The sequence below is a fragment of the Patagioenas fasciata genome, chromosome 1 (assembly GCF_037038585.1).
Source record: "Patagioenas fasciata isolate bPatFas1 chromosome 1, bPatFas1.hap1, whole genome shotgun sequence".
Classification (NCBI taxonomy): domain Eukaryota; kingdom Metazoa; phylum Chordata; class Aves; order Columbiformes; family Columbidae; genus Patagioenas; species Patagioenas fasciata.
The window spans coordinates 169,925,423-169,949,783 of NC_092520.1; the positions used below are offsets into that span (position 1 = coordinate 169,925,423).

Consider the following 24,361-nt stretch of genomic DNA (forward strand, 5'->3'; position numbering starts at 1 on the left):
GCCTGATATACCACGAATTCCTTCTATGCTGTTGATAAGATGCAGAATCAGCTCAAAACATCCAGCCTATATTGTAATGAGTGCACTTGAGAAGTTGGCAAGGCTTTAGTCAACTGCAAGGCAAATGCAATTAGAGAACCCATCCTTCCTTTAAAATGTTTTGGATCTTGAGGTCAGCTGAAACTAAATGGATTGGTGTGACTTTCCCTCACATTTTTCAGGGCAGTACTCTACTGATCAAGGGAGAAGAATCATGAAAACCTCATCTGTGAAGTTTCTCATATGAAGTTTAACTTGACCTGCACAACCAGTTATAAGTGTGTACCACCCCTTACCACTATGCTGCCTCAATACTTTCAACTGCTAGTAGTCTGGGAATGGCAATAAAGTCACTAGTGGGTTTAATTAAATCTTTGTTGCATTTCCCATCTCAAACCTGCATGCTAGAACGCTGGCTGGAGAAGTCTGGGATAGATTAAAGTCAGACTGGAATTTCACTGGACCTTTTCTGGAAATCTTGTACATATTCACATCTTGGGGGGAAAAACGTGTGGGTTCTCCTGCTTTTCATCCTAGGCCTTGCATGTATGCCTTGATGGCCTATCTCTCCACAGAGGTCTGTTTATAAATGTGTATGAATTTCAACACCAATGGCAAATGCAGCAGGTATTCTGAGGGCAAGCTTTGTCCCCTTCCTGCTTTATTTCCTTTTTATTTTTCGTGTTCTAGCTTCCTCGCATGCTTGGGAGACTTCTGTCTGCGCTTCACACTTAGCAGAAGGTTACCAGTAGCACAAACAGGACACACAGCTGCTTGCTGGGGAAGCCAATCACCTTCATCGTTTGGGATAAACAGGGAATCTGAACCAATGGATTTAAATCTAAAGCTGCTGCCTTCCATCTGTGCCCACATGGCCTCGCTGCAACTGAGAGCTAAGTGAACATAAGTAACTTTCACAGCCCATGTTGCATTCTTCAAGCACAGGAACACATTTCCAGGCCCCTGGACCTGGTTTTGACCTTAAGTTGCCTTCTCCTTTCCATTGTGTAGTCATTACCACTTAAAAGAATGAATTCTGCCAGCAATTGCTAACCTAAAGATATGTAAATCCTCTCAGTTTTAGGTCAGTCTGCTCCTCTAGCAAACAGTGACTTGCAAAACACCTCATCAGAAACTACATACACTCCTGACCTTGCAGCTTCAGACATTTGGATGCCTGTACAATTGTTTGAGTCTTGTTTTAACACCTATCTCAAGACTGTTGGATAAAGTGTCCTTCAGCTGAACATTATATGCTAAAATGATTATGTAACCAATATGCACATGTGCAACCAATTGGCTCTTTAGGGTGTGAATGTAGTGATAAGACTTTATATATAATGGCCATTACTTTTTTCGCTGGCTTTATTCCAGCATCCAGATTTGCACAACTCTGTAATAAACAATATCTCGTCTCTGTGTGCTACAATTTGGCCTTTTTTTTTTTGGCACACTGGGTGACAGAACCCAGTTTCTTGGGACAGCAATTGCATCACAGTGTCAGTCTGACATGATTCAGAAATTGGAAAATGCAATCTTTAAGAATGGTGCTGCTAGCACTCAGTCACATCCAGAGATTATTATAAATCTAGAATTTTAATCATTCAATGCCAGTTTCCCTCAGCTGTCTCTCACGATATTGAACCATCTTTCCATGGAGTACAGCACTGAAGGATGAAAGCAAGTATATTGGCTTAAATTCATTCTTATACTGGAATGTGATGGTCTTCCACCAGTGTGTGTATATAAGCACACCCTGCTTTATTATTTTAGGTTCACATGTTTGTTATCCTAGTAGTTTCTTCACAAATAATGTATGATTATACATTTGTAAATGAAACAGAAAAAGCATCTACTTTTGAAAAGAGAGGACTGAAAATCCTATGGGAAAGAAAACAGCAGGAATGTTTGGTGGTTTTGTTTATTTGTTGTTTGGTTTGGTTTGGGTTTTGTTTTGTTTTTTAACACAGCACAACACTTTTGAAAAGACACTTTTTTGGAAAAAAAAAAAAACAAAAACTTGGTTCCCTTCTGCCTCCTGCCCCTCAAACACACAACTCCCAACATTTCGAAGGCACAGGAATCAAGTCCTGGCTGAAGATCTTTAGACAGGGGGCAGGGGGAGGGAGAGGGATTGTCGGTATGGCAGGAAATACATGCATGATCAGAGAGAAGCAACTGCCCCTGGGAGCAACTGCATTATTGTAATGCTTCTGTAAAACCATTTCCTTGAGGCATCTAAAAGACTATATAGAAAGCTGTCTAAAAGCAAATGTTTAATATCTTACAACATTTCCTTCTTGCCTAATACATTCACTAAAACTTGAACTTAATTCCTTTTCTTTGAAGCCATGAATTCCTTCTCTTAAACTCACTTGTATTTATTTAGCTGAAGAGCAGTTATTTTAGTAGGAAATTAAGGATGGGTTCTGTCTTTCTAAGCTTACTAAGGATAGCCTTTGCTTCATTAGACACAGGGGCCAATTGTGTTTCATTATGAAGTTTTTTTCCTGATCATCTGAGGAAATTCCCAAGGACCAGAGGAAATCAGTTATCTGCCTCAAGAAGAAAGCACGTAAAATTAAGGAAACTTTTAATCCTATTTTTACACAGTTTGAGAGAGACTTTCCCTTCCTGGCAACATTACTTTTGCTTTATTGAAGCTTTACAAATTAAAATATATATAAAATTCTTTGGTATATTCAGCTGAAGATGATTTCAGAGGCAAAGAACCTTCTTCTCATGAACTCTGCATTCTCCCCCCTAATCCTTCTATTAAAGTTTTATCCAAATTAAAGCAACAACCTTGCACGTACTGGTGTAAAAGCAGCTGTGCAGGATTAAATCAAAGGCTCCTCTAACCTGTCGAGCATCCTGTCCCTGCAAGTGGCTGGAGGCTGGGAAAGGAGTGTAAGAGCATTTATAAGAAAATCCTATTCTTTCTGACCCATCGCAGCCATAAGCAGTTAAAAATTCAGGGATTTCCTCAACCAAAAGCTGTGTTTGGGCCACTACGTTTGATATCTGCCAGTGGAGCTACCCTGCAGGAATGTATCTCATTCCACTTCGGACACACTTAGGCTTTTGGCCTCCACAACATCCTGTGGCAAAGAGTTCCACAATTTAATGATGTGCTGTGAGAAAAAGAACTTCCTTTTGTTTTAAAGCTGCTGCTTATCTCTTCATTGGTGCCTGACCATTCCTGTTTTAAGAAACAATGAATAATTCTTTCTTATTCCTTTGCCACACCATTTTTGCTTTATAAAGCTTTCTTGTATCTCGCCTTAGTCTGTTTTGTAAACTACCCTGTTTAGTCCTTCCTTACACAAACAGCCATTCCACATTATATCCTTTTTTGAGATGTGGTGAGGACAGTCACGTGCTGTGTACCAGAATCTCAGGAATGTTTTATTTACCCTTTAACTAACATTCTGCTTGCATTATGACCATTGCAGAGCACTGATCAGAAGTTTACAGGGGAATGTCAATGAACAAGTCTTAGACCTCTTACTCCACTGTGAAGAGCTTTGTGTCCATCTTTGCACCTGTATAAATAATTATGATTCTTTCCCCCTATGTGAATGACTCTGCACCTATTGATAGTGATTTTCATACACCAACTGCATTGCACGATCCCTCTGGAACACTCTATGATCAGCTTTGAGCATTCTGAACAAGCCACGCGACCTGGAATTTCGTCATCTCTCACACATGACAGATTTTTCAGAACTACAAAAAGATGAGAGTTGTATTCTACCCTACATGTAGTGACTTCATTCTTAATGCTTATTGCTTCTAAACTGCAATCAGGCCAATCCTTGTTCTTCAGCAGAGGTCGTGCTGTTGTCCTACTGAAAATAACCACAGCCTATTTTAGGTTCCAGAACTTCTGAAAGTTATCTATTATTTTGCTTTTGAGCTGCCCTGGAAATGATAATGGCCCTTTCCAATTTGTGACTTCTAGTAGAGTTGCATTTGAAGGCTTCTTATCTTTCTCCTGGGCTTTGCAAGTGACCTCTGCATGCAGATAACATAAGGAGAGCTGGAGCTGCTACCTCCGGCAGGTTTCCTTAGTGCCCCCTGGTCCACAAAAGATGCATAGGACCCTGGTCAAGTCTTACCCTTCAAAGCCAGGCCAGGGAAACTGTTCTGGATTGCTGCTGCCCCTGTTGGTAGGTTAAACCGCTCTGCCTGAGCATGGTAACAGCTGAGTGAGTCTGATTGGGAATTGCTTGAGGATGGACTGAATAACTCTCTAGGAACCGCGAAGAAGGCTCCATCTGTATAGGATGTTCAGTGTCTCACTTGAAGGGTGTAGAGCTTGTAACGAGGTGAAATAGGCTCATACCTTCCGGACTTGCTGTTTGCTTGGACTGATTACTTGTCAGTTGAGAGACATTAGGAGTACTGATAGAAAGGCCTATTAACACATTCCTTCTGAAAACAGACTCCATTCTTCCTTAAACAACGGGTAGTTTCTTGTTCAAGCAAAAGAACTAGCCACCTTGCCTTTACCCTTCAGCTTTAAAAAAACAGTAATTAAGACCATGCTGACATGCTAATAAGGTTTCAGATTTTACTCCTCATGCATCTTTTCTGTCTGTATCTGGGTAATGACTGAAACTGAGCTTGTACCGGTGGCTAATCTTTGTACCAGTGAATTACACGTAAACAGACAAACAAACCAAAAACCTCCAACCATACACTTTAGAATGTCTTTAAATTATTTTAAAACCGAAAGTAGTTTATGAGCTGTTTTAAGGACTAATCAGTTAATCAGTCACACACACAAAAAAATGCTTTTGTCCTTATTTTTCTTTCAAAAACAAGTTCCATATGGGAATGCAAAAAGGTAACATGGAAGATAATCAAACTGCATCTCTGAAATGGATTACCTGGATTATTCAGAGCTGTTAACCATCATTTTCATCAACCGTGGGTCATTTACACTAAAACATGTAATCTCTATCTTTTTCTACAACAGACCCTCAGTTTGTTGCATATTTTACAGAGTATTTTTCCACTTTGTCTCCTTCAGCTTTGTAAATTACATGTTGCAGGCTTGGAAGAAGTTTTGGTTTTTCTGCATTTTTTTCCTATTTATTTATATCACTTTTCCATCAGAAAGGAAAGAAAATGTTATTAACATTACTACGTAAAAAGAAGCTACGTGGTTACGAATTTAATGTTCTTCAGGACATGTGTTCTGTGGTACTATTATACACGGCTAAGCAATGTCGGGTAGGCTGCTGGTGTCACCCAGTGGACAGAAGAGTTGATCACAGGTGCGTGTCATGTAGAGAAGGTTTTCGTTCTGCAGGAATAGCTCGTCCCTAACTGACAAAAATAGCCTTAATTTTACAGTAGTTAAGGTGAGATGATGTTTGAAAGGTCCTCTGTTCTAATGCCATGGGCACTACTAAAAATACGCAGAGCAAACACAGGAAGCAGTACTTGTTCCTCACTGTTATTGGGAAGTAGACAAAGAATAACTAAACAATAATTAGCAGGTGCTCTCTCCTACTGGGATAAAGTAACTAAAATAACCAAGCAAAACAGTGTTTGTGCTGTTTTTTACGGAAAGATGAGGGGATTATTAAAATCCAGTTATCATGCAATTCTGTGTGATTCAATACAAGATTGTGTTTTCTTAGTCTAATAACAGCTTGTCAACAGAGGTGAACAAGACCTAGAGAATCCTCTCTTCACAGTGTTACAACAGTAATGTATTTCAAAATGTTTCATGTGTGCTTTGCATGCAACGCATCAATAGGATAAAACACTACGAATTAATCCCTTACAAGAAATTCTGTGTTTTCAGACAACATTTGAAACCTCTGTAAGTACTTAAAACTGACTTAAGTGCATGTTTTTCCTGATTTGCAAAGAGTACTGCTCAGAATGTTGGAAAACAGAAGTTTTTGTCTTTTTCTGAAGCCTGAAACATACTGTTGTGTGATGTGCCTGAAGACTTTTTGCCACAGATTAAGCAGGAGTGAGGTAAAGTGCATACACAGATGGATAGATCTAACTTATGAAGCCTAAAGTAAGAAATCATGCTCCTTTTCTGATGCTGTGGCAACTAGCCTGTTCTTCTTGCCCTTTGCAGGTAGAATGAGAATGACTTGAGCATTGTAAATCCTGAACAGCTAATAAATAAAGAAGAGCTGGGGCTGCTGGGACACTAGTCAGTACTCCTGAAGAAGATGAGCATTCCGCTCTCCTGATGGCCCAAATACTCATGACTTTTGGCAATCCCGAAGTCACTCATTTGTAACAAGATCACAGTAATAACATGAAGAGTTAAATAATTGACTGGAAGAGTTTTAACATACCAAAAACATGCCAGGAACTACATTATGTCTCTTTTCCAGTAAGGAACCTTTATGATCAGTAAATGCATCTGCAGAAGTGATGTCGTATCTGAGGAGGCGAAAGGAATCCAGACAACCCTGAAGCAAAAAGGGAAATACAATTATACAATTAAATAGCTGGTAATTTTTTCCTGACCAGTTGAACTAGTAAAATTCCTTCTAAACAAGTTGCTATGAACTCAGCTGAATTATCTTTCAGACCAGGTAGCAATTGTTCTTTACACTGTAATTTTCATGACACAGGCTTCTAAATTTCTCAGTTCCTCTTTGTGGGCATACCTCTCTCTTCTTAAAAACAGCTCCTCTGATATATAAGACTAGACTTCATAGCTACAAGAACAGTGGTGGTAGCTACTCATGGCTACTCATGCAACGTCCTCATAGATTTGTCAAAATCCTCTGGAATCCTGGCTTCCAAAAGTCTTGTGCTTCTGCCATTAGTGGACAGGAACCAACTACAAGACCACACTGTGTGACAAGGGGGCAACACACAAGCCTTTTTTCCAGTGATTTACCAAACAGGTTTTTGGGTCAGGCTTCCAGGAAGAAACAACAAGATGAAAATTTAGGTCTGAAAACACCCTTACTTTCTTTCTCTTCCCCTTTTATAAAATGTCGATATTTAATTCAGATTTAACCTTTGCTTCTTGGACTAAAAAAACCTGCTGGTGCTGAAATGCATGGGAGTTTTTCCAAAGACTTGATGAAGAGCAGAATTTGACCCCTTCTATGCTAACTTTTTCAAATGTAAATCAGAAATTATAGTTGCTGTATGACCAGTTTCTCAAGGAATAGATAAATAAGACATAGTGAAAGAAGTCATTTTAACGCCTTAATTGGTACTGAAGCCGCATCTACGCAGTCGCAAATCCTCTTAACATTTTCATTTGGGTGCAGCTCCACTAATGTCTACTGATAGAGGAAGATTTTGAATACAGCAGTCACTGATGTTTACTGTTGTGCCCACTATGTCAAGATGACAAAAATGCTCCTTGAGTCTCTACTACCACTTCCACAGTTAGCTTTATTGAGAATTTTTCAGGTAATTGTAACAATAGACAATGTCCAGGGCGAACTGAAACAAAAAAATATTCCTTGTTTTAAAGTGTTTATCGTATCACCTATTGTTTGCTTTTCTGCCCTTCCAAACTTTAACTTACTCATATTTCCAGTCCTTCTAGATGCAGACTTACACAAAGATACTTTGTGTTGTCTGTTGCCTTAGTGTTTGGCTACATGAATGTCAGGACAAAATTTGTATTAAATCACTACTCATTAAGTTTATACTGTAAAGAAAATGAGCTGGTTTGAAATTTTCTATCAGCATGTTTTTGTGTGGTATTTTTTTCATTCACCTTTACTAGAAAGTGCTGATTCCTAGAAGCCAAAATGTTTCAACAACAAAAGAAGAGATACTTTGTCACACTGCTACCAAATCACAGATTTCTGCTCAACTGATGCAACAGATTGTTGTGGTTACTAATCTTTCCGGCCTGCAAGGCCATGGTAGCCGCACACACACACACACACACACACACACACACACACGCTGCCTCTAGGTTTCCTGGTATTGTGCCACATAGCTAGAAAGGTCCATAAGACCCAGTTCTCCCGATTTTTAATCAGTGTTTGAGTTTCTTGCTCTACACCAATGGATTATTCAGGGTTACTCCCTCATCTGTTCCAGAATAAATAAATAAATAAATAGATAGATAAATTCCTCTGGGTTGGGAATAGAGATTTACTCCTTCTTCAAAGATACAGATTCAAGTAACATTTAGTTTTCAGAAACAATTTGTTTTGAAATACCCCTTTTGTAGGAAACTCTAACATTTCCAGACATTTTTCCTACTTGGGAAGTATTTTTTTAACATTAAATTTCCTGTAGAACACATATTTGGAATTGGTGCCAGTTAGACATTTCTGGTGAGACAACCTTTCAGATACTTTAGCAACCAGACAAACACAAAATAATTCCAAAAATACTTTTTAAAGTTTTCATCCATGTGTTGGAAAGAACTATCTATTGTCTGAGAAAACCCACCTGAGCACAAGGCATGCTTCTGTTCTTGTTCTTTCGTTCGTACAGCTGCTCTATCTCGTCTTCACTTTGATCTTCGTTTGTTTGTGAAGACGAGACACAGACCACTATAATCTGTTCATTAGAGGACATCTTATTGTTAATGAGGTGATCATACTCCAGATCTGACACATAGGGAATCCGATGATTACTACACTTGCATGTCTTCCCTTCCTCCCCCATCATAACTCTTCGAAGCACAGCAGGACAAGCAGCCTGGGATGTGCCCCACAGCTTGTCCCTGTCATGAGGAAGAGAAAATACGGGGCAAAGTGTTAGCAAGTTAGATTGTCAAATAAATCATGTACAGATTGAAGAACCATTTCAAATCATCTCTAGAAATGACAGGCCTAGGCCCAGTCATCCTCTGTTATCTGAGGTGTGCAGTCATCTAAGTGTTTCAGGTATTTCTTAAGGTCTGATGCAATCACGAGTGTTGTGGAGCTCCTGGATTCTGCCAAATCACAGCCCCTGACACCCAGACGAGAGGAGAAAGAGGGATGTGCTCTAACCAGCTGAGCGAGCCATGCTGGCTTTGGTAGCAGCCAAGGGCAAACTTCAAAGGCTACTCCCTAATTATGTGAAGGTCTCATTGGCACCTCTTATGCCTGATAGCTGATGGTAGTATACTCGCTTTATATTAATGTGTATGTACTTGTGTTGGTGTTGTCTTTCACAAGTGCGCTCAAGACTAATGTGTTTGAGAAGTCCTTTGACATTTTAGGGGGGATCTGCAGGTTGCTTGGTCATGTAAAGCAGGCAGCCGAAGTGCCAGGTTCCAGAGCCTTATCTTTCACACTTTCAGTGATGACATCATGTTATAAGTAAGAACTTGCCACACAGTTCTAAGCGATGGGATCTTTTGAACACAACTTCCTCATAGTGAAAGCAAATCCTATGAGAGGTTTGGACCAGGAAAAAAGAAAAAATAAGAGACTCTAAAGGGCACCAGAGGCTCCCTCATGGCCTTCTGAAGCTAACAGAAAGATTGTTGCTGTATTTGAGGATGTTGCATCAATCCCTAAATGGTTGTTTCAAGAGAAAAGCATTAAAACAGAGAGAGCTATGAGGAGCGCTGACCTGAATTAGATGTTTGCTGGGGCCATATTGTGCTGGTGGGACCACAAGGAAAAAGGAAAGAAATCTAAAATAAATAGATCAGGGAAAAAAGACCAGAAGTGACCTCACAGACAACAGGAGGATGTGCAAAATTTTGGTTTTCAGCTTCACATTTATGTAAAATAAGATTACAATTTCAGCATACTAGGAGCAATTATAAAATACTTTAGCTTAATGGAACTTTTACTTTTTTAGTTGAGCTACAGACTAGTCATATGAAATTAAAAATAGTTTGTTCCTCTAATTGCGCTTGTTTTCAGTCACTGCTGAATTTGTAAAAAAGCACTGAAAAGCATTCACCTGTATGAAGGGAACCACCAAAAGCAAACTTGCCTCAAAGACACTAGGGAACCAAAAATACAAACCAAAAATACAGGAGAAATCGTGTCACCTTGTTTTCCTGTTATGAGATACTGCCGGCACAGCATGCATGGCAGTTGTGGATTACTTAGGCTTGAAAAGTTACTAATACTTTTGATCTGCATGCAATGCATCTTGTGCAATGGTGTAATGGCTTGTAGGCATAGGTGAACTACTTAATCATATCCAGAAATGAACTGCTAGTAAACTACCACCATCAATGTTTACACTGGAGCTGTCATTGCCCAATCTTAGCTTCAATTTCCTTACCATGAATTAATGACATCCAGTACATTCCTTCTGTTATTTAAATTGAACCGAGTCATATGCAGTTCCTCTGATTTGGTTTTGCTATTCAGTAAAACATGAGCCCTGTATGAGAAAATAACAGCAAGTAAGTAAGTGTTTAATGTCAAAACAAAACAGGCAAGCATCTTACATTAGCAAGGTGTGCCATGGACAGATGAAGTCAGGTTTCAGATACCTGACTCAGGCTATTGCAAACCTCTTTGCCTTAATGGACTGAATAAAAAGACATTTGTCTAACAGGTAATTTGAAATCAAATACAGAATGTCTTGTACTTGAAAAGGCAAAGACATGGGAAAGATGCTGAAAACAATATTCCCTCAATTTCTCTGAGTTCCCTTACATATTTCTAAGAGTGAAACAAAGTAGTGTGACTATGACTCTACAAAAACTCTTAGAAAGCAAGTCTGAAGCTCAGATTTTCTGCATAATTGGCAGATGGTGGCACTTGGAAGAGCAGAGCATCAGTCAAGTGCATGACACATGGGGTTAGAATCTTCATAAACGCTGGTATAGGGAGGCATTGCTCACAAAGTTTTTTGGATGCTACTATCACAAATGTGACTGATAATAATAATAAAGTTAATCTTATTTCCTGAAGTAGTACTTCAAGATTTTCTATACGCATTTTTCCAAACTTTCTCAACTGCTGCTTCATTGTTCATGCTGCTTTTAGAGTATTATACAGGGATATATGAAGGCTCTGAGGTACTGATAATAACATCTCACGGAAAAAGGATGTAAATTCTTATTGTGTGGTATAAGTAAGTGATTATAAAAGAACCATTCAGCGACTTATGACTTGGGGGAAAAGTAGTTCTTTCATCTCCTCCCTTTGTCCCCCTTATTTACCTGAAAGGATGAGAGCATGGTTCCTGCTGCATGCTGCAAGGAGGAGCCAACTGCACTTCATCTAGGAGGAGAGGAGTTTCTGACTTGGGAACTCGGCTGTTCTCTTTCCTCTTCCCTTGAGATCTCTGCAAGTCCAAGATCACTGGGAGTGCACCTGCAGACTGAGTTATGCCCTTCCTTAAGGGTTGCAGAGAAAGGTCAGACATTTTCTGAAGGCGTATGCGATCAATTCCTGAAATACACCACCACTGCTGAAATCAGTGACAAAGTAGGCCCTGATTTGGTAACAGTGGTTTTGCACTTTTAAATGTAGCTTGTGCTGTGTGATCCAAACTGGAAAGGCAATCCTGAAAGTTTATCACAGAATTACAAAATCACAGAATGTTTGAGGTTGGAAGATACCTCTGGAAGTCATCTGGTCCAGCCCCCCTGCTAAAGCAGGGTTACATGGAGCTGGTTGCCTAGGACCACATCCAGATGGCTTTTGAATATCTCCAAGGATGGAGACTCCACAACATCTCTGAGCAACCTGTGCCAGTGCTTGATCACCCTCTCAGTTAAAGGTGTTTCCTGATGTTCAGAGGGAATCTCTTGTGTTTCAGGTTGTATCCATTGCTCCTGGTCCTGTCAATGGGCACCACTGAAAAGAGCCTGGTTCCATCCTCTATGTATCCTCCCTTCAGGTATTTACATAATCTGAGAAGATTCCCCCCAAGCCTTCTCATCTCCAGGCTGAACAGTCCCAGATCTCTCAGCCTTTCCTCATAGGAGAGATGTTTCAGTCCCTCACCCATTTTCATGGCCCTTCACTGGACTGTCTCTAGTATATCCATGTCGCTTTTGTACTGGCGAGCCCAAAACTGTACACGGTATTCCAGCTATGGCCCCATTAGTGCTAAGCAGGGCAGAAAGGATCACCTCCCTTGACCAAAGTCTAAACTCAGGTGGTAGATGGTAAATCTGATCCTCACCCTTTTATACCTCCCTCTTCCTGCCCAGAACCAGTTATCTACTGTTAGATTAAGCATAAATAATTGGCAGGTTGGAAGTTTTTCTGGTGGCTAGATTGCAATCCACAAGAAAAAATTATTAGTGTTGACAATGTTGTTGAAATAGTTAGAAGAGTGAAAATGAATCCTGCGAAAGGAACATTGCGACACTCAGTCTGTCTTCCCCATAGGAGGACTCCAATGTATCGAATGTATATTTTGCTAATTTTACCAGTAAAGATATAGAATTCAGGCAGTGACAATTAGAGTGCGTTCTTACAGCTTTTGTTTTGTTATTAAGGAAGCTTTTATGTATCAAGCATGCACAGAATGATTGCCATGGCATGTCATACACCAGCATGAGCTCTAAATCAATTTCATTCCATTCAAGGCTGAAATCAAGTTTATATTAGCCTTCTCCTCAGGCTTGGCTGTCAGGAGTTACATGAACTCACAGTGGATTATGTTATCAGATAGTCCATTTAAATGTTATAGCTAATGCATGTAGAGCAACAGTCTTCAAAACGGGTTAGTAGTTACTACACACCTTTTCTTCCTCCTCTTTTCCAAAACTTTATTCCTCCATCTCCACAGTGCTATATTAACAAAAGCTGCACTACCAGGGAAGCAGGGAATCAGAGAGGTCACCACCTGTCCCATTGTCCCCAGTAGTTTCCTTAGTACAGGACTGGAATCCACTGTCTGTTCAGCCCAAATATATCTCAAGGATCTAGACAGGGCGTAGAATCATGGAATCATAGAATAATTTCAGATGGAAGAGACCCTCAGGATCATTGAGACCAACCATAACCTAACCTAAATCTAGCACTAAACTATGTCCCTAAGAACCTCATCTAAATGCCTTTTAAACACCTCCAGGGATGGTGACTCCACCACTTCCCTGGGCAGCCTGTTCCAATGCCTGACAACCCTTTTTGTGAAGAATTTTTTCCTGATATCCAGTCTAAACTTACCCTGGTGCAACTTGAGGCCATTTAAGGCCTCATTTGAGGCATGTCTGTACTGTGCACTGCACCTCACTGCAGCGATCCCTGGCCAAGTCAATGTGTCTGTCTCGGTGCAGCGCCTTGCAGGGGTGTCACCCTGGCACTGGGAATAGTACAACACGTTAACATGCTGCTCCATCTATGCTAAATGGCCCAATCCCTGTGGGACTGATCAGTCTGAAGGCAGTGGTGCTGCTGCAGCTCTGCTGCTCTCCATTGTGGAGTGGGCTTCTTCAGCACCTGCCTGGCTGTATGGAAACACTCAGCACGGACATATCTGTTGACCCCAGAGGAACTATGTACCCCAAGTACTTTCTCACCAATTTGAGTAACAGGTTGGCCGTTGGCCTCCCTTCTAGCTCAATGTTCGAGCCAGCAGTGTCAGGCTTATATAGAAACAAGCTCATAAAACCACATCCCCAGCTGCTTTCTGGTGTGCCTGACCTAGGGCTGTGCGATAATACTGCATCCAGTCATCCACAATGCTCCAGATCTTCCTCTGCAAATTCCTCAGGTCTCTGGCTGCAACGATGTCATCTGTGTGGCTCTCAGTTGCCTCTAGAACTTCGTTTTTCATCAACTGCTCTGTCAACTTTGGCTTTAAAAAATGACAGTGGAAAAACAAATTAAAGAACTTTACGATTCCATCTGGTGTTTAATGTTGCTGATGCAGGCATAACACTATGAAATGCCTCAGAGATACAAACACCTTCTGAGCACAAGTTATTGATAGAACGAAGTGTAACTTAAAAGAAACTTTTTTAGCCAATTCAACCATTGCTGGAGAATAGTTGCAATAGTGAATCCTGCCCCCCTCTAGCCTGGACAAAGGAAACTATAATTACTGAAAAGCAGAGCAGATGATGTTAGTATTTGTCTGCTTGGATGGGCTCATGAAAACTTCAGTAGCTAAAGAAAACAGCACTTTGCACTATTAAAATAAAAGCATAAAGCAGACACAACTGTTACGTTTTTCACTGAATCGAAAACCTTTTAAATTTTGCATTCCAAACAAAAGTTCCAGCTTTAATTTGTTCTGAATATACGTAGTAACAGTGTGATATGTGTAATAATATTTTACAAATGATAAGTCATACATCAGTGTATGTTTGAAAGAGCCCTTGGTAAGTACAGAAAATGAGAATTAACAACTAAGACAGTTAGGCCCCTATGAAAAATATAAATGTAACCTCAAATCAATATAAAGTTAATTCCACACAGAATCTCTACTCATACCTCAAACAAAATACCCTTAAATTAAAAATGAACATTTTAAATATTGTGCCCCTTGAGATTATTTTTTTTCAGACAAAAGGACTACTATGATGGGACTACTGTGGTTAATTTTTGTTTCCCTAATTCTTTAAATTGGAGTAGAAACCAGACAATCCACTCTTCTCCAGAGCTGTAGGATTCTCTACAGTTAAGACCTAAGTGTATTTTCTACTCTATGCAGATTTCAGTCTTATTAATTTCTTGTATAAATCAAAATCAGCCTAAGACCTGTTTCTTTACTTGCAATTTATCATCTTACTCACCAAAAATTAATTTTTTTTTAAATTAAATCTTAGTTTGCATGCTAACATTCTGTATTCTCTAAAAATGTTGCAGATTCTACCAGGCCACAGTGTGGCTATTAATTTAAATCTCCTCATTCTCTTTCAGATTTGTTCCTGCAAATTGGATCATACGTAGCCCTTTCAGAATAAACTAATACCAAGTCTCTGTAGCTAAACATATCTGACAGACAGAGAGACAAGAATCAGAATAATTTTCTCAGAATTAGCACTAATCTCCTCTAGATTTCCAGTAGTTTGTCCAAATTATCTCAGCTTTGAAGAAAAGAATTTTCTGCTGGTAGAAAATACAGATGCAAGTGAACAGCTAAGTGACAGTGGTGGCAAGATATCTGGTTTTAATGATCTCTGATTATGCTATTCTTACTTAGGGCAGAAAGTGGTGAAATGATTAACTGGTTTCTAAAGGTGTAGCCAGCAGCAGGATGTGGATTATGTTGTCTGCTTTCCAACTCTTCATAATGGTGACCATGCCTAGTGCAGGTGAAGAACCTTCATAGAGAGCATAGACTGACATGAAGGCAGAGGCTAACAGGACTTCAAAAATAAATGTATTAGTCTTAGAATCTACCACTCAAAGAAAGAGAAATTCCCAGTATGCTTTAACTGGCTTTAAAGAGAGTATTCATCACTTCTGCTTTAATGATTCACAGTTTTCATTGTGTGGCATTTAAATATTTGTTGTTTTATGAGGTTTTACACTGCAGTGTCTTTAATTCTTTGGGTTGCTGATGACTGAAAACAAATTAGAGCTATTTTGACTGCTATGAAAGGAGGTGATTTGATTTTTGGAAGAAAAAGATTAATTGAGAGACAGAGATTCTTGTTGACTGTAAGAAGCACTGTTTAAATTCAGAGGAAAGATAATTTTCATTAGTAAGAAACAAGGGCAAAGTACAAAGACAAACGCTGATGTACATTAAAATTTAGACCATTTTTGGTGTTGTCAGTTAATCTATAATGAAAAACCTGATCCAAGTATTTAAAATGCCACTAACTACAGCTGATATTCTGATGCAAGCAAATGTCACCTTCTCATATCAATTTTCAAAAAAGTCTGACCTTTCAAAATAATTGTTTTTTTGGACCAGTAGTGTTTAAAATGATGCAAATCTGCTTTGAGAAGAGAGGACAATAAGATCACAGATTACTATATACATCTGGCGTGTGTTGCTGGGCTATCTCTTAATGAGTCAATGCAGAGTCTTAGCACAGACCCACAATCAAACTAAAATGACTCAATAAAAGCTTCTGATCATACCTTCTTCATAGGTTTTTAATGACACACCCTTGTGCCAGTAGAGTGAGTGAAAACACAGGTTCTCTCTGACTCAGACCTTAGCTATCTGTCATATTTTCTATATTTTTTTTCCAGATGGAATTTGCTATGTCAGCCATTTGAAGTCAAATCCTCTTAAAGTCAAATTTTCCACCTCATTGCTGTGTCAAGGAAGGGTTTGTGTATAAAGAAGTAGATCTGAACTGAGAATTGTATAAATTCTAAACACTTGCTCAATGGTGTGAAGGAGCCAAAAGACTTATTCCTGCTATACCAATTCTCCCTGTTTCCTTGTAGTCACTCAGAACAGTGACCCTTTCAATTCCACCAGGGAAAGATATCCAGCTAATTCTTCGTGATGCTTCATCTTCCCTAGTTCTACATTGAGAGAGGCTAAAATTCTCCATTCTTCTGTGCAGGAAGGCTTTTTCTGGTGGCATTTCAGACGGTAGTCTTACAAGGACTCAGGAGTTGCTCTATTATTGTCACGGCCCAGCCATTTCCAGAATTAGAAGGAACAAGTTATTGTTTTTCATCCCAGTGTTACAGCGGGATTACATCTTATTAAGAAGGCATTAAGAGCTTCTCAATCTCTTTTAGTCAAAGAACTGCCAAACTTTTTTTTTAAAAATAAGGTCCAGCTTATGAAACGCAGATTCAACTTGTTTCCAAACAAATAAAAAATAGGTTAGACTTTGCATATGTTAATTTACTACTTTTATCTTCCTTCATTTAGAATGTTTCCTTTCCCACCTAAGCAGAAAGGTCTGTGAGTAGGAAGTTGGGGGGTTTTTGCTAACGATGTGTAGTAGTTTAATGGACTGTGTTCTGACATCTAAGCCTATGAGTCACACATTGTGAAACTCTCTTATAAAATGCCACTTAATAACTCCAACAAATTCAATTTCTCAAGAGTTCAGGAGTTAACCTAAATTCTCTTAATTATATATATATATATATATATATATATATGCACCTCTTATAGACCTGCAATGTGTGCTTTTTCTAGGCTAAATGTTTTTCTATGTAACAAGAAGAAAGAAATGAACTGTGAGCAAATAGAATTTTGGTTTTGTTTTACTTGGATCATAGATTTCTTCTGCTTTTCCAAAAACTGTTTCATAACTATCATCTTTTTCCTGACTCAAAAATCACATTAAAAATCTGTTTTACAAACAGTGTATTTCAACTGAACTATGAGATGGCATTTGCTGTAAAGATGTAGGGTTTTGGTTGGATGATTAACATAGCTGGACAGCCAGCTCACTGCATGGAAGTGAGCACCAGAAAGATTTGGACCAGGATTTCTTGAGGCTTCATCCAGTACCCCCACCTACAGCACAATAAATTACACCTACCTCAGAATGGGCTGTCAATGCAATTAGTAGTCTATCTTGTAGACCAGAGAAGTCTAGATAAATTACAGGTAATATTTAACTATTCTTTCGGAGCAAAAATGAAGATTCATCTGTGTTACAGCTGCACCTAAAAACACTGGATGTAGAGTGATAGGGACTTAATCACCAAAAGTTGTGAAAAAGGTAATTCATTGAACAATTAAGGAAATCAGCCAGAAAAAAAAAAAAAGGCAGAAATAGGATCTCAGTACATAAAATAACTGTCCCTTTGGGCCAAGCCTACAGTACGTGGACAGTGGCATAAATCCTCTGGAATTTATATTTTATCTCTAGAAGCTCTTACTTGATCACTCTGTGGCATTGCACTTACCAAACTTACACTTGAGAAGTGTATTTTATGGAAAAGCTCATCAATTCCAGATTTTGCAGAGCAAATAATAGTTTTTAAGGGCCTTCATAAAATGCAATACCGTAGTGGTTACGACATACCAGTTCTAACTGTGGAAGAGCCGCATCCTGCCGCGGTGACAAAGACAAGCACACACTTTCATGTTGCCACTTGTAGACCAAACTAATTGCAAAGCGCCCTGCAATCCTCACTGTGATGTATTCATTAACCTGAAAGAGCAAAAAAGGAGATTTACTAACTCCACAAAGTTTTCATATTTATGTTTGGATGGAAGAGGCAGACTGAAGTCTCAAAGGGTTATCCAAGACATCATAGGTGAGGGAATGATCAGTTACTCTAGGCTGAAGTCTACAAACAAGTTTTAGCGCTGTCACTCTCATCTGAATCCTGCAAAGTCAGCTTGCAATATAAGAACTGTGGACAGAATGCTCACAGCCCTTTCTCTGGATGAGTCCCACTCAAAGAAAATGTACTGAGACTGTTCCTGTTTTGGAAGGAGATGCTGTATAGCAGGAAGACCTGAGAAACTCTCCTACCTCTCACACTGCTCAGGAAACCATGTTTAGTTTGGAGACAGAGGCTGTGGATTCAGACATGGGCAGACTTGGGAAGCTCTAGTCCTTGCTTGCCCTTTAACTACTGTTGCTGATAAGAGTGGGCAGGATTTGGACAACGTTTAGTCTCTAGTAAAAAATTAGCATTTTGAGACATACATTACTTTCTTAAAATCATGGTCACTAAAGCCTTTAGCATTGTCTGTGCACACCAGTGACACTGAGCAGGGGACTTGGAGTCACTTCCATTTAATCCCAAAGACAGTTTGCACCAGCCTTTTCCAGCCTCTTGACTCTCATACCCATTGAAATAAAATACTATGTTGCAAAAAATAACAGCTTTACTAAACTAATTTCCATTTTCATATGTCTCTTGAAGAACGTCATATTGATCTGGTATAGCACATAATTCACATTCTATAATCTGTATTGGATAAGCCAAACTCTTTTGATAATTATCTGCTTTAATTTTTACAGACTTTGTAAAAACGAAAACTGCAGATACATAGCAATATTTTGGAAGTCTCAAACTCTTGCAGATTTGAAAAACAAGAGTCCAATCCCAAATAGGAATATCTGCCCATATGAAACAGTTGTAGCAGCTGTAGGAATTTTACTGCCGTTTGTTTGAAGTTATTCCTTCATGTCAGCTGCCAGCCTGGTAGCACAAGCCAAGTGAAAAAAAACTTGGCATGGGTTTGGCTACCTGTCATTGTGTCAGGACCTTATGTGTGCCTTGTATGCCTCTATATTAGGTAGTCAGGAATAAAAACAAAACCACCACTTGATCCAACCCTTGGAAATAATGGATGTGTTCACAAGCTCCATGCCTGAAGGAACACTTACTGACTTGGGTCACAAAAGTTTTACCTTTGTTTCTGGTATTTTTGCAGCATGTTAGGTCCAGCTCTGGTAACCACAAAGCAGTGGGAGACTTTTCATGGAAATGGGATCAGGCCTGAAGTAAGGCAAACAACTGCCTGCTACTGAACATGCCCGAAAGAAAAATAAGGAAGGGTTTGTTCATATTCCCAAGCTCGGAAAAGACTCTTTCAAGATGCTTCCAGGGCCTCTGTTTTATTGAGACCCCGAGCTACAACAGTTTCAGTCAATTTGCTTTTCCTTCTCGCTAAGATACCACATGAGTAAAACAGAGGTAATGATATCCACTCATGTAGATGCTGTTTGGAGAGCCATTCTTTGTAAAGAATGTGTTGAAGATCTGTAAGCATCATGTTCCTTGCAATTAAGACACTTCAGAGAGATCAGAACATGTAGGGAGAGGAAAAAAAATTGTAAGAACAACTGTAAGAAAAGTATAATAAACCAATAAATACTACCTGTGCTACAACTGGTTGGGCAAGCTTGCCATCCCAAGGCCATTTCCATTCTCTGACCATTTCTTCATCTTTATTAGTCACCAGACCTCCTTCCTGATTAAACATCACTGTTATGGTGTTGCTGTAAACAAGCAGAAATATGAAACCTGTTTTTCCTGGTGCACCTCAGTAAAACCTAAGCAATCCAAGAAGCTCTCTTTGATCTACGAGCCTTTAATTAAAAAGCCACTTTGCATATCCGCTCCTTCTTCAAGCTTTTCTCAGGCTACAGGCCTGTGAGGCAGGTATAAGTATTATCCCTGTGATACAGACAAAAGAGTCAGGTTAAATTCTTGTTTTAATAATTCAAATTAAAAAGAAACTGGTGTCAAATGGTGTTATTTTCATGTCATTCCCGTGTACTAGTACGTTCTTAGGGGTTCTAAACCACTACAAATTCTATTATAAATTTAAAGGAAGAAATAAATAAGGTAAAATGACATGTAGATGCCATTCATGTATAAGCCTTCAGTTGACAGTTTCAGGGACATTTTTATGTCTCTATCCTTATCATTTATTAAGAAAAATATGTATTCCAATGCTTCTTTTATATACCCATAAGCAAAGAACACTTGGTGACCTGCAGAAAGACACACAATGTGAAACACATAGAAAAGGTCCTCAGATCATCAAAAGTTTTTTAAGTGGATTCTGTGTGTTGATGGTCTTCCCTAGACACATGGGATTGGAGAATTCGGGGGTTTATTGTTTCAAGTATTAGGGATAGTTCTGGGTTTGCTGGTTTTTCTCAGAACTTAAATGAATACAGCAGCAGAATCTTTAATAAAATACATGCTTTCATAGAGTTTCCACTGGGTTTTGAAAAATAAATACATAAATATTAACGAGGATTAAGCAAGAAGCACCAGGAATCCTGAGATTTTAATGCTTGCACTTTATATTTTCTATGCATTTTTGCTTTCTTTTCCATAGTACAAGGTTGCTGAGTACAAGCAAATCTGCTTGATTTTATAGCCTAATTTAGAATTGTTTTAAAAGATTTTATTTAATATTTTAGACTCCTAGGCTTTTTTTTTTAATATAAACAAGGACCAACTCTTTCCACTAGCTATGAGGGCATTGAACTCCTTATAAAGTCCTTTTATATAAGAGCTGAACAATCCTTCTCTGCTCAGCTCCAATAAAACATGTTCTCTGAATCCCAGGAGCTCATTTAGGATGGAAAGCCAACAAACTTGACTTCTTTACAAATAAAGGCAGCTGCAAGTTAAAGTGTCCCTCATTTTTAGCTTCTGCTCCTCTCTGCAGAGCATGAAATTGTGATCCCAGATGTTTTGAGTACTCCAAAGTCACTAAAGGACCATGAAAGAGGAAAACCAAGGCAAGTCTGTGCTGTAAGTAGGAATCAATGATAATCTTTGTTCATATGATGTAAAGGTGCAGAGGACTATCCAGAGAGATATAAACAGATAGAAACATTATCCAGAAGACAACATTTGATGTTCAATTTACATGCTCTGGTGGGCCTGAAACTTCAGAGGAGATCACTTGTGTGTGTGTTTTCCACAAGTGGGGATCTACTCTTTAAAACTGCATTTGAAATCAACACATGATATTGAGAATATCAGTGTTTGTCCCACAGCTTTTGTTTGACAGAGTTTTAAAGGCAAACCAATCTATATGCCTTTAGATAGGTGACCCACCCACAAAAGTAAGAAAGCTGTACAGAAGGATAAGTATCCAAACAAATCCTTGCAACTGTTTCTGATGTAATGCAAACCTGGCAGAATAAATGAAACCAAGTGAAAGAGACAGAATCAAGATGAAAATGTAAAACCATAAGCAATAATTTTTAAAGGACTTTGCTTACAACATGCATCTAAACTCTAGTGAAGACACCTATAGTCTTAATTTCCATTCTTTTTAAAAACAGGCCATAGAAAAAGGAGCTGGAAGGGACTTAAAGAAATCACTCAGACACCTTTAAACAGAGGGAGGGACCAAACAACTCTGCAAATATGTGGTGGTGGCCAGGCACAAAGATTATTTAAGAACAGAGTTGTTTGTTTTGTGTAAATTATTCCAGATTAGGTCAGTAGCTCAAATTTCTCTATAGTAATGCCAATTATTTTTAATACAGAAAATCATTATGATGATTGAACAATATGTAAAAAAAGCAGCATTTGATCAGCTATTTTTACAACTTGTATCATGCACTGCACTGTGAAGCACTAAGAAGTGGCAGGAGTGGAGGGAAGAAGAGGGTGTTTGCATTTTGCCTGTGTGGAATATCCATCTGCTGCTCATGTCATGCATTCAAAGGAGTCAGAAGGCTGGTTCCCAATTGCCCACTGTCTCTTTTGTATGTGTAAACTTTCTAGTAAGCCAAAGTTCATTCTGTCCTCACAGCACTGGCTTCCCAAATGGTGAATTCAATTTTCAAAGTGATTCCTATCTAGCTCAGCAATTTAGAGAACACAGTGCTTTTGGGCTGCTTGAAAAAAATTGTGGGATTTGATTCCTAGAGGAGACTTGTAGAGGGAACAGATTCCTGCACCTCCAGGTGACCTGCATACAAGATGAAACTGGTGTTTTTCATCTTCCCACAAATATAAAGGTCAGTCTTCTCCAATGCCAAATTCTCCAATGGACTATTAGTCTGTCTGAACAAAAGTTTGGTCACCAAAGAGTGTGCCTGGCTTTACTTTTTTGAGTGAAGAGGGTAGAAAAGCAACCAACCAAAATAAACCCAACTCATTGTTAGACATACAACTAAGATATGACTCCAAGCTACAGAAAAAAAACTGTGTTGCACAACATACCACTTTGATCACATCTATTATGGTTTTGAACACCATTCACATCCTTGTATAGCTTCATGGTCTTCTCTCTAATTTGCAGGATCAAGCAATTGCTCATAGCGCATCTACCTACCTGCTAGGAAGACAGATGCTGCCATGTCCAAAAGGGGTGAAAGTTCCAACTATGGAGTGATCTGGAGAAGGGCTAAATATGTTGGTATAGAAACCCCCACATGGGAGATTGCAGCAGCTTTGGCAAACAGCCAGACACTCAGAAGGATAGCTAAGATGAGAGTCAAGGAATTGACTTGTCATCATTCTCCAGTTTTATGGCTTCTGTTATGTGCTCCTGAAGAGAACAGTGGGACTAACACTATCAGCTTTCTATTCTGGGTATTGGGTCCAGGTGCATTGAGGTAAGTGAAGCTACTGACCCAGTCATGTCCTTCCTGGAACAAGTGGGTTGGAAGGGATGGAGGATGAGCAGAGTTCTCAGTACAAAATCCACCTACCTGACTAAGCTAACATAGGTGGTACAGGCCAAAAGTAACACAGGAACCTGAAATATGCTTATGAAGCACAATATCTTGGGTGATTTTCTCTGTGACAGAGCAGACTGTTCCTAATCCAGTTTGATGACTGTGACTGATAAAGTGATCTTTGTTCAAGACAAGGTTATACTCTAAATGGATTGCAGCTTGATGCCACTAACTTGTAACTGCATTTTTCATTTTGGAATATTTCTTTTTGAGGGATGTCCACCCACCTGACACATACTGGGCTTTGTTTTTATAATCTGACTATCTGGATATGGTTCTGGTACTATACAAATACAATATGATAAGAAACAAACAAAAGAATGACGTATTGTTCTTTTTTCATGTAGCTGGGTCTTGGAAGCTGTTCAGCTACATGTGAAGTCAGAGTCTTTCCACTGTAGTTCTCCCACTACCCATCACACTCTTGCTAGAATTCACACATGCTGTGTATACTGAAAGGATATTAGATGAAAGAAGAGCCATCATTCAACCCATAGTGCAGTTTTCTCTGTGCTGTGTCTGCTTTCTTGACCACCGGGATCTGAGGTTTCCCATATGTCAGCTCTGGTGTGACAGTCGCATCAGTTGGACCCTTCCATGTCTGGAAGAAAGTTTCTTCTCTGTGATCACCATAGTGCCGGAGAATAATTGGTTTGTCAAACCTCACTTCTTTCAGCTTGGATGTTTGTTCTTTTCTGTTTACATGAGGGAGGGAGGAAAAAAAATTGCACCTCTGATTAGTTCTGGCTAAGCAGAATCCTTGGCAAGATTTCCATTAATTTAGAATGAGTTTGACCTAAGCAGAAAACGTACCTTGATTTCTGAGTTTCTCAGCTGAGATAGAAATGAACAAGGTTACTAATTTAGCCGGGAATTCAGGCAGCCTCACAAACACCAGTGAACAGCCCCATCACCTGCTGAATTTGCTACAGGTATTTCAGTGCTTTGTCAATGGCAAAGCCCATGAGTTGCAGTGAAGTGTGGAGGTTCAGGCTTCTTACTGATCAGCATGGCCAGTGTAAGTGACAAATTCTGGTTTAAAGTCTCAGCTACTGTATACTCACAATTATCTTAGCAAGTCACTAGATTTATATCGTCAGTTACATTATGAGTAAAATGTGCCCAAGTTTTGTTCTTCTCTAAGGTCCTCCTTCCTACTTAATGCAAAAGAATCTGCTGATCTCCCATTTCCCTCCCCAAGCAATATCAGCCTGAAGTGGCATATTCTGTTTTGTTTCATTAGGAACTCTCTACAGCTAACAATATCATTTTGCGCTCTTCTAAATTGTTTTTCACATGAGAATCCTGAGAAACTCTGTAAACATTGATGATAAATACTATTAAACACATTACTCTCAGATAGAAATGGGTCAAGTA

At 39.2% G+C, this 24,361-nt stretch overlaps 1 protein-coding gene across 1 annotated transcript; it reads right to left on the minus strand.

Moving 5' to 3' along the window:
• Positions 1-8,380: 8,380 nt before the first annotated feature.
• Positions 8,381-22,722, minus strand: LOC139827070 (uncharacterized protein C3orf20 homolog). The gene is made up of 7 exons (XM_071803666.1): positions 22,579-22,722; positions 19,645-19,765; positions 17,831-17,959; positions 13,572-13,725; positions 11,132-11,363; positions 10,243-10,344; positions 8,381-8,734 (listed from the first exon to the last, which is right to left on the minus strand). The coding sequence occupies exons 2-7, from the start codon at positions 19,747-19,749 to the stop codon at positions 8,437-8,439; spliced, it is 1,020 nt and encodes a 339-aa protein (XP_071659767.1). The 5' UTR covers positions 19,750-19,765; positions 22,579-22,722; the 3' UTR covers positions 8,381-8,436.
• Between the last annotated feature and the right edge of the window lie 1,639 nt (positions 22,723-24,361).